This window comes from Castor canadensis, chromosome 18 (assembly GCF_047511655.1).
Source record: "Castor canadensis chromosome 18, mCasCan1.hap1v2, whole genome shotgun sequence".
Classification (NCBI taxonomy): domain Eukaryota; kingdom Metazoa; phylum Chordata; class Mammalia; order Rodentia; family Castoridae; genus Castor; species Castor canadensis.
Window position 1 is genome coordinate 3,852,591 of NC_133403.1, and position 18,533 is coordinate 3,871,123.

At 43.7% G+C, this 18,533-nt stretch overlaps 1 protein-coding gene across 6 annotated transcripts in view; it reads right to left on the reverse strand.

Moving 5' to 3' along the window:
- The window catches only part of Eif4enif1 (eukaryotic translation initiation factor 4E nuclear import factor 1), a 46,516-nt gene that overhangs the window by 16,706 nt on the left and 11,277 nt on the right, over positions 1-18,533 (reverse strand). For all 6 annotated transcript variants that reach the window (XM_074061415.1, XM_074061412.1, XM_074061416.1 and 3 more), the window contains exons 3-7: positions 14,436-14,509; positions 12,010-12,137; positions 8,452-8,732; positions 7,859-8,060; positions 3,385-3,560 (exon numbers count right to left, since the gene is read on the reverse strand). In XM_074061415.1, coding sequence (XP_073917516.1) covers positions 3,385-3,560; positions 7,859-8,060; positions 8,452-8,732; positions 12,010-12,137; positions 14,436-14,509 — 861 coding nt within the window. The remainder of the gene's footprint in view (positions 1-3,384; positions 3,561-7,858; positions 8,061-8,451; positions 8,733-12,009; positions 12,138-14,435; positions 14,510-18,533) is intronic.

Below are 18,533 nucleotides of genomic sequence, written 5' to 3' on the forward strand. Positions count from 1 at the left end.
CAGTTTTAAGAGAACCTAAAATGATAATATTAGTTTGGTCCTTCAAACAAAGGTCATTTAGACAAGCCATATCCCTGGATTCATAAAATGATTCTGATGAGCGAGCGGATCTCGTGAAATATTGTTTGCTCTTTGAAAATTACTGGGTTTTTAGAAATGCTTGCTTTCTTTTATGGGAATTAATGTATTTTTTAATCTGCTTTACTCTGTTGATTTTACTCTGGATTTTCAATGACTTTTCCTTTAAGCATACTTTGGTCCCACCACCTTGGCCTGTTAATCAGTAAGCTGCTCAGGATTTCTATTTTGATTTTTTTTTGTGGTGCTGGGAGTGAACTCAGGGCCTTGCACTTGCTAGGCAGGTGCTCTGGCACTTGAACCACGCCCCCACATCTTGATTTGTTTTCTTCTTCAGTCCATCTGTTCAAGCACCTGTTAGGGATTAGTAACCAGGAGTCACATCCTACCTAAACTTATTTCCAGTGACTCAGTTAAATGAGTTATTTTCACGTGAGACCCACATTTTCGGCTTGGATAGAATTTTGTGGCTGATGACTCATCAACTTTTAAGGTATTCTCATACCAAGGAACACAGCCAATGCACGCACACTCTAGCGTAACTATTGTCACTCAGTCACTTCCTCCATGAGAAAGCGAGCTGTACGAGGACAGGCCTGCTCTTTGTTCTCTTAATTATAACCTTAATTCCCAGGAAATTTCCAAAACTTAGACTTGCCAGATAAAGATTTCTGAATGAAACGAATGAACGCGTTATTTGATATTGCCTTGTGGCCTGGTACGTGGTGGTTACATGAAAGAGAATGGATTTTTGGCGTTTTCTTGTGGTACTGGGGTTTGAACTCAGGGCCTCATGCTTGCTAGGCAGGTGCTCTACCACTGGAGCCACTCTGCCAGCCCCTAGGTGCTTTTTTTTTTTTTTTTTTTTTTAAAGTTCTGTTTATATCTGTTAACACCCAGTATCTGTGGCGCTTACTGTGTGAGTGTCAGGTCTGTTTAACGCCTTACACTATCTGTAGCAGTACAGAATATAGACCTCAATGAGCAGCACCTCTAAGAATGACATGGAGACAGTCTTCTTGCCTAGGACCAACTTCTTCAGCATTCACCAGGTTTTGTGGGGAAGCTGACCCAAAGGATGAGGAGGTGTCAGTCTCTGTCCCCTCATGCTTCAGAGGCAGCACAGTGGCGGGAGGTCAGAATACAGACTGGGAACTTGAACAACACTGATCACAGCTGGGCCTACCATCTCAGCCTTGGGTCTACCTCCTCAGCTGTAAAATGGACGGCAGTAAACTGCTTAAAGGGCTTGCTGAACAATGAATGATGATATCACGCAGCATGTGCGTGGTACCTGCTGTTATGTTTACTTAGCACTTTCTTTGGGTTACAGAATAAATTCTTCCCCTGCCTGTACACGCAGATGACTTCTGCAGGTGCCCATACGTGGAACCAAGTATCGATGCGAAAACTTGACCTCCTGCTGTGGAAAACTTTCAACACCACAATTTCCACCTGTTTTCTAAGAAAATGCAAAAAACCCCAAACTGTCACTAAACAGTTGTTATAAAAATAAAAACCATTATATCCTCAGAAGTTAAGAATTTAAGAGGACAATTCAGTTTTACATCAAGTGAATTAAGCTTACATCCAGATGTGATTCCTGAGTTTGGAGTAAACAAAACGACATGGTTAGACTGTAAGTGAGTTACCTAACTAGGAGACTTCTAGTTAACACTGCTGACAGAACGTTAGGAACAAAACTTACACAGCTATTTGGTGTTGCTGTGACATCTGTACTTTATACTAGCCATTTCAGTGGAAATAGAACCTGACTCTTTGTCACAGAACTGCAGAAGTGGCCCTGCACCTAGCACCACTATGCTGTGTGTGGGCTCACTCATTCGGGGTGGCCATCTTTGCAAAGCAGACAGATCAGATCTACCTGCTCTGTTGTGTGCAATTGTGTCTGCATATGTAGTAAGCAAACAAAGAGCAGCTGTGGGTAAGAAATAGTCATTTAAGTTAAAGTCCACAAACCACCAAGCTTAAAGGAATAGTCAACTCACGCATTTAGGGTTGTAAATGGGACATCCAGAGCACAGATTTTTTTTTTTGTAATTAAATAAGAACTCTTATCATGGTTCTACGCAGTTTTTTAGCAAATATAGAGAAACCTCATTTCTGTGTGCACAGGCATAGTTCTGTCCCTTCTCCTAATCCTAACCCATACTGCTGAAGGTGCAGGAGCAACAGCAGATACGATGTAAAGATCCAGGGATGCTTTAAAGTTGCTAAGTCCAGAAAAGCAGACCAGAGCTCAAGAGCAACACAGAACCTTTTCACTAAAGGTTCTGGAACCATCACGTCCACCAAAAGTTCCACCTAACCAGGTAAGACACCCCCATCAATGCTGGTCCGTGACACCAATCACCAGTCACCTAAAAAAGTCAACTACATAGTACATCTTTACTACAATAATCAAAAATAAAAGGAGACAGCTGGATCGGTGGCATAGCAAGACCCTGTGTCTCAAAAAAACATGTAAGAAGACAATGTTGTTTAATACCTGAAAGTTTCTTAGCTCAGTGCAAACAGCCCAGAAAGAGTTAACTTGTAATAAATTCTCATTTAGTCATTTCAAAACAAAGGTACAAAAATTCAAATATTTGAGAATAAAAGCCAAAGGCCCAGGCAGGGCGTGGTGATTCAGCCTCGCTACTTGGGAGGCAGAGACAGGAGGATCTTGTGCTGAGGCCTGCCCAGGCAAAAGCTCCAGAGCCTACCTGAGAAACAAACAAAAGCAAAAACCGTGATTCAGACTGTAGGACACTGTGTCTGAGCTCAAGCCTGGCATCCTGGTTCAATCCGAAGTGCTGCCAACCCTTCCCTCTGTGCCCCACTCCCACAGAAACAAAAACAACAGCATCTAGCACACTTTGGAAAGAGGATTGCTCAAATCCAGGAGTTCAAGGCTTACCTGGGCAATGCAGTAAGAACCCCATATCAAAAATACATACAACAGCAGGGGCCAATGGTTACTTGGGAGGTTTGAGACCAGCCCAGGCAAATAGTTCCTGAGACCCCATCTCCAAAATAACCAGAGCAAAATGGACTGGAGGTGTGGCTCAAGCGGTAGAGCACCTGCTTTGCAAGCACAGAGTCCTGAGTCTGAGTCAAACTCCAATCCCACAAGAAAACAAAACAAAACAAAAAAACCCCACCCAAAAATAAAAAAACATTTTTTTTTGAGATAGGGTGGCCTGAATTCTTGAACCTCCGGCCTCAGTTCCCAAGTATCGTGATTACAGGCGTGTGCACCATACCTGGCTTCCATCACACTTATAAGCGTGCTATTGCACTCACCGACGCCAAACACGGCACCTTATCAAGGTTAAAGAACTCATTGAAGTCAAATTCTCCTGGGGACTGCTCAGGCAGGACAGCATCCCTTGGCACTTCCTGATCTGCAGTGGGTTCCTGGGCCAGGATGACCTCCACCTCGTCCTCTTCAGCCACTCCTCCATTGCATTCCACTATGCCTGAAAGCAAAACCAGGACAAATTGTCTGATGAAGAGAAGCACTCCCATCTCATTCTGTGGCTTTGGGCATCGGTACAAATGCAGAGAAGCCACAGGCGACTTCAAAACAGACTTCTTGTGCAGGTTCTGCACTTCCAACAGTGAACATTCAGTGCCTCTTCTCTGGGAGCTGGGAGAAGGCAGGCCTTAGTAACTAGTCAGAACACTATTACTGTAGGGAAGCCTTTGGTCCCCCTCCTAAGCATTTCAGGTTTCCTATAATATAGTGGGTTCCTTTTCTGTTTGGGTTTTTTGTTTGTTTTTTTGGCAGTACTGGGGGTTGAACTCAGGGCCTGGTGTTTGCTGGGTAGGAGCTCTAGCACTTGAGCCACTCTGCCAGTCCTTTTTGCTTGGGTTATTTTTGAGATAGGGCCTTACTTTACGCCCAGGCTGGCCTGGACTGTGATCCTATTTATGCTTTTCTGCAGAGCTGGAGTGACAGGGGCACACCACTGCGCCCAGCCATTGGTTGAGATGGGTTCTCGAGAACTTTTTGCCCAGGCTGGCCTCAAACAATGATCCTCCAGAGCTCTACCTCCCAAGTAGCTAGGATTACGGCCTAGAGACACTTCACCAGGCCTTAGTGGGTTCTTTTTCTAACAGGAAAAGTTTTTGAAAAGGGAACCTTTGCCAGTCTCTTACTGCTTACAAACAGAGCTGAATGAACTTTCCTCTTCTTCGCCCATGCCTTGCCTACCCCCTTTCCCTTCCCACCACATTAACCGAAGCCTTCCTTGTGTTATTTCTGAGTACTTATCACAGACTTATAGTGACTGTCTGCTGGGACAGAGCTGAGGCCAGCTTTGTCTTGCTCTGTAGCATCAGGTATGTTTAAGGCTCAGTAATGTCCAGTTGCTTTATGATGGGAAGACAGGACAAAGCACAGGCACCAGTGCTAACATTTAATGCTCTAACATCTTAGTTTTAGCCAAAGTGTGGCAAAAAGCAAAATCCTTAGTATTTAAAAAGCAAAACAAAACCAAAAAACCCTGTCATTTGGAAGTCTCTTAAAAAAAAGTCAACAATACACAGGGTGTGGTGATATACACCTGTAATTCCAGCACTTGGGAGACTGAGACAAGAAGACCTCAAGCTCCCCAGCAAAAAAAAACCCAGCAAAGAAACCAAAAACAAAATTCATCCAAACTAACCAACCAATCCCAAAGCAAGCCAAACAAACAAACAAACAAAAACCTCTTCCCAAGGTCCAAAAAACCACACACACACACACACACACACACACACACACACACACACACACACACACCCCATCACCGTCACTGGGAAATACTAGGCATTCAATGTTTTTGAGAGTCGAACCCCTAAATCTGCACCTGCAAAAGTCTATAAAGGAGGTGCCTGTAGCGTCAAGATCGTGGCTGACACAAATCCTCCTGGTGGGGTGTGTGGGGGATAGAAATGAAAAAAAATAACGACAACAAAAAACCCACCAAGCCCCCCCTTTTTAAAACTTCCCAAGTACAGCAGTCGTGGTATTCATCAGTCAGGATACTCTAGGATGGAGAAGAACCAATGCTAGCTTTTACTTTCCATCTGACAATGCTTCAAAAAGCTGGACAGCAAAGCAGGGCATGTAACAGCCAACAGGGTATGTGGCCTGCTTAGCCAGGTCTCAACACTAGGGGGAGCCCCAAAGTTCTTCCCAGTCACGCTGTGAGCATAAGGCTGCACTGCTTCTCAATGGCGATGCTTGAGCTTCAGGACCTGGAAGCCACCAGGGAGATGTGTGTGAGCCAGGGACAAGGCACTATGCAGTCTCCAGTGGGTCAGCGCACACCTGCCCCCAGCCCCAGAGGCAAATGCTATAAAAATGGTCACACCAAAATTACTGCTCTAGAGGAGGACTCACCCCGATTTACGAAGAAACTTAGTCCTCACCTAATTGGTGTCACGTTTCTCTTTGCCGACTTTACCCCTCCAACCTACCTGCCCTCCAGGACAAGCAATAGGCATTCTGCTGTAGTGCCGCTTCCCACTCTAAAGAGTCAGAAGAATCTGTATTTTGTTCTTTCAACTTTGTGTTGAGATTGGACACAGTTTTACCAAGTGACTGTCTTTTGCAAAGCATGTCGCCATAAGCAATTTCATGCCTACTTCAAGTTCTCTGGAGAGCAGACTGTCTGCACCTGAGAGTGGGCATGGCACACAGACAACTGGCCATTTATTAGGACAAACTCAATGCCAGGGGAGCAGGTAAGAATAACTAAAGGCAACTTTTACTTTTGTTATTGTTGTTGTTGAGACAGGGTCTTGCTATGACAACCAGGCTTGCCTCACACAATCAATTCTCCAGTTAGCCTCTGGAATGCTGGAATTACAGGTGTAAGTTTTACTATATTTCAGAATAAATTTATACTTCAGAGAGGGTGATAACCAAAATTTTCTTTTCTACCAATGAAAGTCTTTATAATTAATACCTATTTGATCTGTTTTATTCATCACCATATACACACATTACATAGCACCAAGCCCTGTAAAGTGGATGTGTAATACATTTCCTGTTCTGAACTCATGCAATTGTGGCCCATGTTTGCCTTGCTCACTGCTGTTTTCCCAACACTAGCGTGTGCCCACACAGAACAGCTATACAGGAAGGTCACGAAAACACTAGAGTACGGACACAAAAATGAACTAGAAGGCCCTCATCCTACCTTCTCCCTAGGTATAAATACCAACTCTTTGGCTTTTTCGGCCAGATAAATGTACAAGCACTTGTTCATTTTATGCAGTACCTTCAACAGCCTAGGAATCTTTGGCAGTTATCTAATGGTAAGCCAAGTCTCCTGGACTCGAGTTCTCCCATGATCCCAGGATAGGATGATGTCTTGGGCAATATTCCCTCCAGGCCTCAATCTCCCTAAATCCGTAAGGAGAGGAGGGATCACTCTCCATCTGTTGCATGCTTTCTGGCTCCTCCACTTGTTGTCAAAAGGAACAGCTAAAATCTAATTTCATTTCAGTTATGAAAAATGCTTTTTTCTTCCAGAAGCCTGGTCTTCATCATTAGGTAAAAAGCCACACTGGCTGGTGCTGCTTTAGTCTCACTGAAGATAAGATGAAGGGGCTGGAGGGCATGGCTCAAGTGGCAGAGCACCTGCCTAGCAAGTACAAGGCCCTGAGTTCAAGCCCCAGTACCAAAAGAAACAGACATATTTCAAAGGCAATTAATTTACAAAGTCCAAGTTACCTATCAAGTTCCTGCATCACTACAGGAAAGTGTGACAGCACACAGATAACAGCAATGTCTACTAATTTTTTTTTTCTTCTTCTTCTCCTGGTGGTACTGGTGTTTGAACTTGGGGCCACACTTGCTAGGCAAATGCTCTAGCATTTAGGCCACTCTAACAGCCCTGTTTTGTGTTCGGTTTTTTCAAGATGGGGTCTTGATAATTATTTGCCTGGGCTGACCCTGAATCGAAATTCTCCTCCTCGCAAGTAACTAGGATCAGAGGTGTGAGCCACTGGCACCCAGCTTAGTACTATATTTTCAAGAATTTACAAAAAAGGACAAGTGATGTGATTTCTCCCTTCTTTTAGCCTCTGTCTAAATAAATTCCATTAGCTCATAAATTCAAGTTGGCACTGATTCTGCACTTACGTATTAACACAGCTTTCTGCTCTTGTTGCCTAGTGTCTGTCAAAAGTGTTCTCCAACCAAATGTGAATGCTGACGGGAGCAGACACTCCTGAGCAACTGCCAGCGGGGCTGAGCGCCGATGCACACATTTCACCCTCAGTGCTAAGGAATGCTTAGAGATGCTGCAGGGAATGTGTCACCTTACAAACAAACAAGCTGTGCACTAAGGTTTTGTGAAAGACTTGTGCTTTTCCTTAGCAGCAGTCCCAGTACTGAAATACAGGCTTGCTCTCTTGGCTCTTCACCATGGTGCGCACAGAACAGTAATCAGTGCAGCTGGTCACCGCACAGCCAGGTCACTGCCCTGAAAACAATTTCTGGTAGATATGGGTACCTATTCCGTAACAGCCTCTGCACATATATTAGCTCTGGCTCCTTCAGTTCAGCAAGGAATTTATCTTATAGCTGTGAAAACCAAGTTTGAAGAAAGGCAAATCTACCACCATGGAGAAGAAGGGGGGCTCTGAAGTCTAAAAGCATGGTGCGTACCTTCCAAGTTCACTACCTCCTGAGTGACAGGTGAGTCCTAAGTGTTCAACTCAGCCAACGGTAATTGTGCCTCACCTACAACAGTGGCCTCCCCCTAAGGTTTGTGCTCACCTTCCTTCACAGAGGCTGTGCGTCGCCTTGCTCTCTTTCTGCCTTTGTGATCATCTTCTAGGAGCTTATCATCAAAGCCCGTCAGCTCAATGGTTTCAGACTGACTTGTGGGTCCAGCTGAGAACCACTCTGGTTCTTCTTCCGTGTATGAGTCATTTCTTCTACGCTCTCCAAAGACACGCTTGCTATCCCCAAACTCCCTCTGGAAAAGTACAAAAAGCAAGATTAAAAAAGTTCTAGTTGAAGCATTTGTACCTTAATCAGGTTTTAGTGAATGAAGCAGCGCTGAAGAGTACATTGAAGTCACTGTGCTGTGGCCTCAAGGCCATCCCCATTCCCTCTGCCCACCCAGCTCTACTTCTCCTTGTCTAGTTTAACAGTAGGCTGTGTTCATCTGGGTTCTCAAAGTAATGCCATAGGGCTTGGGATGTAGCTCAGTGGTAGAGAACTTGCCTAGCATATAGGAGACCTTGCTTTGAAATCCAACATTGCAAAAAGAGCAAACACCACCCCCCAGCAACACCCCGCCCCCCAGTACAGATGAAGTTGAGCATCAAGCCCCCGCAAGTAGCCCCAGAGTCTAGGGGACGAACCCTGAAACGTTTGTCCTTATAGTCCCTGTCCCGGTCTCTCAGGTCCCGCAGGTCCTTATCACTGAGACGGTGGTCCTTCTCGAAGGTCCGAGCAGAGATTATCCTCCCACTGCCGATCCTTCGTCCACCAAGCAGGCGAAGCCCATCACCATCCTTCTCCAAAGGACTTCCTGAGCGTCGGGAGCTAGAGGCAGCTGTCACGTGGCAACCCCCTCCAAAGCTTCGTCTCTGTGGGCTGAGAACAACATCCAGGTCATCTTCTTTCACACGTTCTCTTGGATCTGGAAAGATGCCGGAAAGAGAAAGGTAAGCAAAGCACAAAGGTGTCTCTGTCCCTGAGGTGGTACGTCCATGACTGGCATGGGGAGGGGAAGGGTTAGAAAAGAGTCATCACCAAAACTGGGCTTTACAGATTCGGGAGACATGTGTAGCACACGTTGCAAAATCACATGTATATTACAAATTGAATTAAGACTGAGGATTCTGCTTTCTCTCTCTGGAGCAGTAAGTACTTTACAATAAACGATCATCTGTGATTAGTCCCAGCAATGCCTATATTTTGGCTAAGACCTTAACTATGTAATTATTAGCGAACAGTCTGTCCACTAATAAACTACAATGGATGTCAGTATTTGAAAAAAATGCTTAAAAAGCATTTTTAGTCATTTAGCATTTGTCATAAACATTTTAATGAACGTCACACCTGGTTTATTATACAACAATCAATTCAAAATGTATCACAGATCTAAACTGAAAACTTATAGAAGAAGGTTCAAGTTTTGTTTCCCCCACCCCAGGCATGACAAAAATATGATCCATTTAACAAAAACTGATAAACAGCACTTGATCGAAACTTAATGACTTCTGTTCTTTGAAAGACACTGTTTAGAGACTGCAAAGACAAGCCACAGACTGGGAGGAAATATTTCACAGCATTTCTCATAAAGGACCTTTTTCCAGAGTATGTAGGAACTTTTAGAAATTCTATAATACAACACAACTCAAGTAAAAATTAGACAAGTGAGCTTTGTGATCCCAGCACTTGGGAGGTCGAGGCAGGAGGAGCCCAGGGCTGAGGTCACCATGGTCTACACGTAAGTTCCTGGCTATGTAGCATGACGTCTCAAAAAGGTAGGGAAAAAAGGACAAATGGTTTGAAGAGACACTTCAACAAAGAGAGAGAGCATCTGAGAAGATACTCAACAGTCACTAGGAAAGAGCAAACGACACCACATGATGCCACCCCACACCTGTCAGGAAAGCTGAAAGGAACTGGCTATACCAGCAGGTGAGGATGGGGAGCAAGCAGAGCTCTCCCATGCTGCTGTGGAAATGAAACATGGTACAATTACTTTGAAAAGGTTTGGCAGGTTCCCAAAACATTAAATACAGCCTGGGGTCATGGCTCAAGTGGCAGAATACCTGCCTAGTAAGCACAAGGCCCTGAGTTCAACTCCAAGTAGTAGGAGGAAAAAAACCAAAACAAAACACCCAGGACATCATAGATACATCTGTGTACAAAAGTCATTCTACTTGATAATTACCCAAGAGATCAGAAAGCTATGTCCATACAGACTTGTACACGAACAGCACATGAACAGCAGCTAAAAACCAGAAACAACCTAAACTCACTCATCAGCTGATAAATGAATAGACTGATGAATGCACACAACGGGACACTAACAGACAAAAAGGAACAAACTGTTTATACAGTCCACGGACAAGTCTCAAAAGAATTACTGGTGAGGGAAAGAAGGTACACATGAAAATTATGTATCATAACAAATTCCATTTACACACAGTCCTATGAAATCAAAACTGATCTGTTGTGACAGAAAGCAGTTCACTGCTTGCCTGAGGAGGAAAGTATGAGGAAGAGTGAAAGGAAGGACTAAGAGATACTAGGAAACTTTTTTTTTGGTGGGGGGTGGTAATGGACATTTGTTATTTTGACTGTGGTAATGGGTTCACAAGTGTATATACATGTCAAGGCATCAATGGGGACTGTGGATGTGGCTCAAGTGCTAGAGTACCTGCCTACCAAGTCTAAGGGCCTAAGTTCAAACTCCAGTACTACAAATTAAAAAAGACATTGGATGACATACTGTACGTGCAGGCCACTGCGTGTGAATTGTATCTTGATAAAGGTGTAAGAAAAAAACGTGTCAAACATTGTCAAACATTACAAAATATCTCAGCCAGTGCTGCTGGCTCATGCATGTAATCCTAGCTACTTGGGAGGCTGAGATTGAGAGGATGGAGGTTTGTGGCCAGTCAGGGAAAATAGTTTGAGAGACCCCATCTCCAAACTAACAAGAACAAAATGGACTGGAGGTGTGGCTCAAGCGATAGAGCTCCTGCTTTGCAAATGCAAAGTCCTGAGCTCAAACCTCAGTGTTACCAAAAAAAAAAAAAAAAATCTCTTCGCAGAAAACTGAAGTAATCCTGTCACCAGAAATAGGTCCTGGAATGTTTTGGTATATACTTTTGCAGATTTCTGTGCACTGTCGTCTCAGCTCTTTGGCATACAAGATGAAGGTGGAAGCTCTTATGACTAGGTTATGGTGTGATTTATTAGCACCGTCATGTGCAGCGTGTTCTGATAAGCAGACCAGGAATTTATCCCGACATGTGGATATGCCAACGTTTGCTCAACTCATGTCCACTATTGTACACTTAGGTTCCTTCTACGTTTTCATCATCTTAATAAAATCTCTGTGCATATTCTTTCATGATTCTGTTAGAATAAATTTTGAGGACACTGCCACACCAAGTGAACTGGTAAGACTTTATAGAATAATCTCTCATCTCCACCCAGAGTCAACTATACCTTCCTACTCAGTTCTAAATTTTTATGAGTCTTATCACAAAAGGACTTTAAAAAAAATTATTAGCACAGAATGGGGTATACAGAAAGGTACAGGAGGCACATCGTGATCTTTACATACGTGCTTTCAGTATCTTAGATTCACCCCTTACTCTCCCTCCCCCCTTCTTAGAACCATTTCAACAGGTTTCATTCTTTTACTTTCCTATATGAACAGGAATTACATCCACCATTTTCACCCTCACTCACCCTTCCCTTATGCCCGCCCCCTCCTGCTGGCACCCATCCCTGGAAAAGACCTGCTTTACCCTCCCGTCAGAAGGACTTCTTGCAACAAGTTCCTTGACCTCCTTCCTATTGCCAGGCCTCCATTTCACCCCTGGATACCTTTTCCAGTGTAAAGGGAAAAGGGACAGAAAAACCAGACTTTAGTCTCACCAGCTCTCCACGTCCCATGCCTCATCACAGCCCACTACGAATTCATAGCTGAAAGAACTGATTTATACCTGAGGATGAGTCCCAGGAGCTGAAGCAGGAGGGGATTTTCTGAACAGCTTTGTGTTACCTACAACTCCTAACTCAGGTGAGCATGTCAACGAAGGGCTATGGAGGACAAGGAAGGTTATGGTCTTACCTTGTCATTAGGAACAGGTAAATCAGTTTCCCGCTGATTCCTTCCCACAGCTATGGATGAAACTCAAATCACTGTGCCACCCGGAAGCGTCACTCACCTGCTACCCTGCGCACCAGGGATGGTCGGTCAGCATCCAGCTCTTTCTTCTGGCTTTCTACTGGGGAGCTCCGTCCAGACGTGGGGTACAGGGAGGCGTGCCACTTCTCAGGGTCCCAGACGCCATCGCTGCAGACCAGAAGGTATTAACCGTTAGCATCTGCAGTCGTGACAAGGTGGTTCAACCACTAGGCCTCTCCAGGCAGTAAGTTATGGTAAACCCCTTTCCAATGTAAAACTTCACAGTGGCCTCAGAATAGCTATAAGTGTGACTGGGGCCTGAGTGCAGCACTTTACTGCCACGCCTCTGTGGAACAGTCACCTCTTTTAAGATGAAAACAAAACCATTAAGGCTGTGCACTCTAGGTCAGACCTGTAATCCCAGCCCTTAGGAGGCTAAGGCAGAAGGACTGCAAATTTGAGGCCAGTCTGGGCTACACAGTGAGACCTTGTCTTAAGCAAAACAAAACAAACAATAAAACAAAAACCCCAAACTATTAATTTCGTAATACTCTGTTGATAGGGTAACGCCAATAGGCCCTTGAAAACCAATTGTCTGCAGCATTCACTCCGCAAACCTTGGAGTCCATGTGGATTACAGGGACTGTGCCTATTCCACACAAAGCTGTTCCATAAACATCGATGGCTCAGTTGACTAAGAATGGCTGGGAGAGAGAGAACAACGCTCAACCATTTCACGTGAAGCATCTCTGGGAACCAGAATGTCCATGCAGAATCTCACTGTCCACAAGCAGGACTGCAGTGTAAGCTTTTGATGTGATTCCTTTTCCAACGAGGTGCACAGAGAAGATTTGAAGCCCAGCAATCTGGTCACATTCTAGCTCTGTCCTCACCACCACGGACATGCTGGACAAGCTACTAGGCCTTGTCTTCCCCAGACCAGACCACAGGTCCTGTGGGGTCTCTACATATGGGCACCATTCTCCGCATTTGTCCTTCTCAGCTGCAGTGGATTTAACGATAAACTCTCAGGAGAAATTGATCATCTCCCTCCACGGGCCAACATTCCACAGAGGCACAGTATTTACTATGGAGCAGGTACCAGCTCAACATTTCTCTTTTCTCTTTCTTTGGTGGCGCTGGAAGTCGAACCCAGGATCTTGTGTATATAGTTAAGTGCTGTGCTGACCAAAACCCTCAGCCAATTCTTGGGAGAAGTAAGCTGATCTTTCAGTCACACACCTTTCATGACAAAAGAGCTTTTATCTATCTAGTAGGGGGTTTGTGAAGATCACTTAGAGTTTAAGAGGTCAATGAACCTGCATTCTTGAAAAGAGGAGAAACAAAAGAACACGGTACTCTTCTCTACTCCTTCTCCCCACTCAGGCTGGACTGAAACTTGGGATCCTCTAGCGTGCCAGATTACAGGCATGCACCATCACACCTAGCCATCTCTTATTTTTAGCTAATATGTCTGCACAGGATAACTTTATTTTATACTAAGAAGAAGTAGAGTTGTAACAACCTTAGGTATAAAAAGGCTTTACAGTTTTAATGAAAAACAAAGACAAAACTCTACAGCTGAGACTCGTGAAAAATATCCTAGCCAATCAGAGCAGTCATTATTCTAATATCACCTTCATCATGGAAATGTAGTGAGGTACCTAGGTACCTGAACTGGGGATGGAGCTCAGTGGTAGAACACTTGCTTAGCAAGAGGGAGACCCTGGGTTCCATCCCCAGCACTGGGGAGAAAAAAACAAGTGTGGCTGTTCAACTAAATAACTAAACATAATATGACAGACATTTTGTTAAAAATGCATGCCAATACGAACCACCTCCCTTGATATTTCAGAAACGACTAAGGTGACCGTAAGTACAAAGAGGATCGCTGCAGAAGGCTTTAGACAAGTCTAGCTGCAGTCTCTTCAAATCAAAGCCTTACCTTTTCTAAAGGACCCTAAAATGCAGTAAGAAGTCTGAATGACAGAACAGTCCTTTGTTCTTGAGGGGGCACCAGTAAAGGGTTCAGAGCTGTCCTGATCAGCATCCCTGGAGCAGGCCCTTGAAAAAGGACCTCAAAGCACAGTGCAAGAAACACAGGTCAGGGTGGTGGGGGAAAGGGGGAAAAGAAGTGGCCCAAACAATGTATACACATGTAAGTAAATGTAAAAATAGTAAAATAAATGAAAGAAAGAAAAAAAAAATGAACCACAGGTCTGGAGAAAAGACCCTGGGTGAGGACTCTTAGGTTCAAGTCTTTGTTCTGCTCTCTGACTTTGCCAAGTTACTTTCTAGTTTTAGTTTCATAACTGGTTAGATGAAGCTCATGTGTCCCCTCTTTACATCCCTCCCTCATTTATAATTCTACCAAAAGAACCTCAAAACAATGTATCTTAATATACCAGGTGTGGTATAACAAAAAAATTAACACGAGAAGTTAATGACTTAGAATGACAGCCATACCTGTCGTATTTTTCGGAGAGGCATGAAGGCCTCTGTCTCGAATGTGGTCGTTCCTTTATATCCAAGAGCTCCTCCTAAAAAGAGAAATCAAATGGGGGTTTTCAATCACATTCCTCAGGCCATACACTCTCAGCTTGCTTCTGCTCTTGGTAACTGAGTGCCTACCTTCAGTATTTCACACGATTCATATTTATACTTCAGTTTATTCTAGAAGGGACTGGACTTAGAAGATCAAGCATCTTTTTCTCTTCTTTTCCCTTTTTGGTGTACTGGAGTATGAACTCAGGGCCTGTGCTTGCTAGGCAGGTGCTCTACCACTTGAGCCATGTCCCCAAGGCCTTTTTGCTTTAGTTTATTTTCAGATAAGGGGTCTCTCAGCTTTTGCATGGGGCTGGCCTCAGACAGTGACCCTCCTATGTATGCTCCCACATAGCTGGGATTACAGGTGTTTGCTACCATGCCCAGCCAGAGCAGGAATCTCATACATCACTGCCCCACAAGGTCCATGACAGTGAATGCTCAGTAAGGCACAGAAGCTTCACCTTACATAAGACCTCCAGCTAAACCCACCTCATTAAATGGCAGATAAATCTTACAAAGGGATAATTTTTTTTTTAGTGTAAAATAAAGTTGCAAGAATAAAAAAAAGCACAGAAAACACTCATATACTATTTATGTGGATTCATATGCTGTTACCATTTCCACTTCTAACTTTTTAAGCATTTCAGAGTAAGTTGCTAAGTCAGGTCCTTTTCCACTATGCACTTGGGTACTATTTCATAAAAGGAAGTGTTCATTCACAATGTCTTACCCAATTCCAGGAGTAAACTTGGTTCTACAGAAAATGATCTGAGTGACTGTTTTTCCATTCTCTCAAGGACAATGATGGTAGGAGGCCAGTATCATTTTAGACAAGGAGGACAGAAGCCAACCCATCACACACTGGATGCCTTGGAAGACAGAGCCTGACTTCTGCAGGCCCTGGGTCAGAGGCCTGTTGGTTCTACATAACTGCAGCTGTAATACTTTAATCTACCCTCCCAATTCCAATTTTATCCACTGACCCAGTAATGTCCTTTCCTTTATTTTTACTCCACCACTCCCCAACACAGGCCTAGGTCTAGAATTAGATTTTCTGCCTGTCTTCTTTGGGCTCCTTTAATCTGAAACACTTCTACAACTTTTGTCTATTACAACACTGACATTTTAAAAGGCTTTCTTTTTTTGAGACAGGATCTTGCTATGTAGCCCAAGATGGGCTGGAACTTGTTATACAGCCTACCTAGGCTAGCCTCTAACTCTCAATTCTCCTGCCAGAGCCTCCTGAGTGCTAGGATGACAGGCATGAGTTACTATGCCAGGTTATAGCCTTTTTTAAAGAGAACATTATTCATTTTGGGTTTGTCTGATGTTTGCCCCTGACTGAGGTTAAGTATCCCTGGAATAGCATATTCACCTAAGAGAACCTAAGAAATGTTTTTCTCAGAGCATCATCGCAGCTCCTAAGCAGTGATGTTAATTCTGATCACGTGGAAGAGGTGTGATCTGGTTTCCCATTTGCAATTAGTAAGCAATCTACAGGGTCACCTCAAAAATCATTCAAGTATCTGAGTTTAATGAAGTCTCCCTAACTTGGTGTCTCCTCATGATTCATGCCTATGCCACTTTTGGGTTCCAATTCTGGCCCTCTCTCCAAATCTACCTGTCACAACTTGGCATTTCCTTCTCCTCCATTTACTCTATACATTGACATGGACTCACAGATTTTTTCCACTGGTTCATAATTCATTAATGCCCTTAATTATTTTGGTGCCCAAACTGACCTACACTTTGCTAGTGGGAACCTCTTCAAGCTGGCTCAAACATCCTTTCAACATGCCCCCATCTTTTTTTTAAAGTGCAACCTTAAGCTAGGTGTGATGGTGTATGCCTAAAATCCTGATGTTTAGGAGGCTAAGGCAAAAGGATCTGAAATCCAAGGTCAGCTTGACCTACATAGTGAGACCCTATCTCAAAAAAAAAAAAAAAAAAAAACCAAAAAACACTCCCTGCCTCACTTTGTGGTTTTCTCACACCCATCCTGTCCCAGCCACGGAGCCAGCCTCTGCTCTGAAAAATTCTAGTCCTGTAAGTGGGGAATGGTATAAACAAGCCAACACCTGGGAGCTGGGCATCCTCGTTTGCTGTAGGCCCTTTCCCCACAGTCAGGAAGTACACATGTGCACATACACATGTACACACACTAGTGATGCATGTACCTGCTCATATGCATGCCTCAGCACAAACTATCATCTCTCAGTGCGCATTTAAACATTTTCACAATAAAGCAAAAAGACAACACACACAAGTTCAGTACCACGTGCTGTGACCTCTGCCCCTCTCCCAGCAGGCCTAGTGAGGAGCATGCATGTTGCTCCTTACAATTCTGCTTCCACATCTTAGGGGAGGATGGAGGGACAGATTTGCTCTTTTAGCCTACAGGAATCATTGCACATAGCACACTATCAGTTTACACTGTTTCTTTAGAGAACTGAAGCCGCTAAAGTTTTCAGGATAGCAAAATAATCTATGACCAAAGGAAGTTTTATTTAGGATTTACTTACTATGTTTTATTGAGTAGAAACAACTAGAAACATTTAGAAGAATAAGAGAAACAGAATTTCAAATATACGACAATGTCTAGCGGTGGTCCAAAATTCTGAAAAAACTGTAAAAGCAGTGTCACATTACCTGTGAGTCAACAATGAATGTCCAGAGAAATGTGCAGGGCAAGCACACTGTCAGAGCTTCAGAAGTGACACAAACTGGGGGAGAGACGGGGGACAACTGAACCAGCAGTAGTTACACCAACAGCTGACTTATGGTACAGAAATACTAAGGTGAAGAGGACTTGATTCTTTCCCTCCAGTAAGGGACTGGTGATATAGCTCAGTGGAGAGAGCTTGCCTAGTATTCATGAGGTCCTAGGCTCAATCCCTAGTACCCAAAAGAAAAAAAAAAACCCAAAAACAACAACAAAAAAGGTCCATTAGAAACAGGAAGGGTCTCGAAATATAGGAAATACTTCTATGTAACTCTACAGGAAAAAGACACTGCGAAGCAATTTTTTGCTACCAGAGTAATTCAGATTATTACAAATTCCTCTACCACTTCCTCACAAATTCAAGTATTTGTTTAGATTTTTTTTGGCAGTACTGGGAATTGAACTCAAGTCCTCATGCTTGCTAGGCAGGTGCCCTACCACTTGAACCACTCTGCCAGTCTACAAATTCAAATTTTAAACCGTAGTACTTAGTATTAAGCCAAGGCCAATACGCTTTACACTTAAATACGAATATTCTCAATACACAAATGTTTCTGGCCAGGAGCTCATGCCCGTATCTCTAGCTACTTGGGAGTCTGAAAAGAGAAGGATTGTAGTTTGAAGCCAACCCAGGAAAACAGTTCAAGAAACCCAATCTTAAAATAACCAAAGCAAAATGGACTGGAAAGTGTGATTCAAGCAGTAGAGAACCTGCTTTGTAAGTGCAAAGTCCTGAGTTCAAACCCCAATCTCACCAAAACAAACAAAAAATCCCAAAGAAAGTTTCTAGCCTGGCACTGCGGTAAATGCCTGCAATCCCAGCATATGGGGGGGGGGGTGGCTGAGGCAGGAGGACTGTGAGTTCAAGGCCAGACTGGGCTATAGGCCTGTCTCAAAAAAGAAAAAATAAGCAGGGCACCAGTGGCTCATGCCTGCAATCCTAGCTACTCAGGAGGACTACAACTGGAAGCCAGACTGGGCAAACAGTTTGAGAGACATTACCTTGAAAAAACCCATCACAAAAAAGTGCTGGTGGAATGGCTCAAGGTGTAGGCCCTGAGTTCAAGACCAGTTTAAAAAAAAAAACAAAGTGAAAACAAAATAAAAATTAACAAAGGTAATAAGAACTTTACAAAAAGGGAAATAATGAGGGAAGGAGAGATTACACTAAACAGCAATATGGTATCCTGGATAGAATCCTGAAACAGAAACAGCTCACTAGATTAAGAAAATGTCAAGGAAGGACTTTAGTTAGTAACGCTATCAATATTGGCTCAGTAACTGTGGCTCATGTG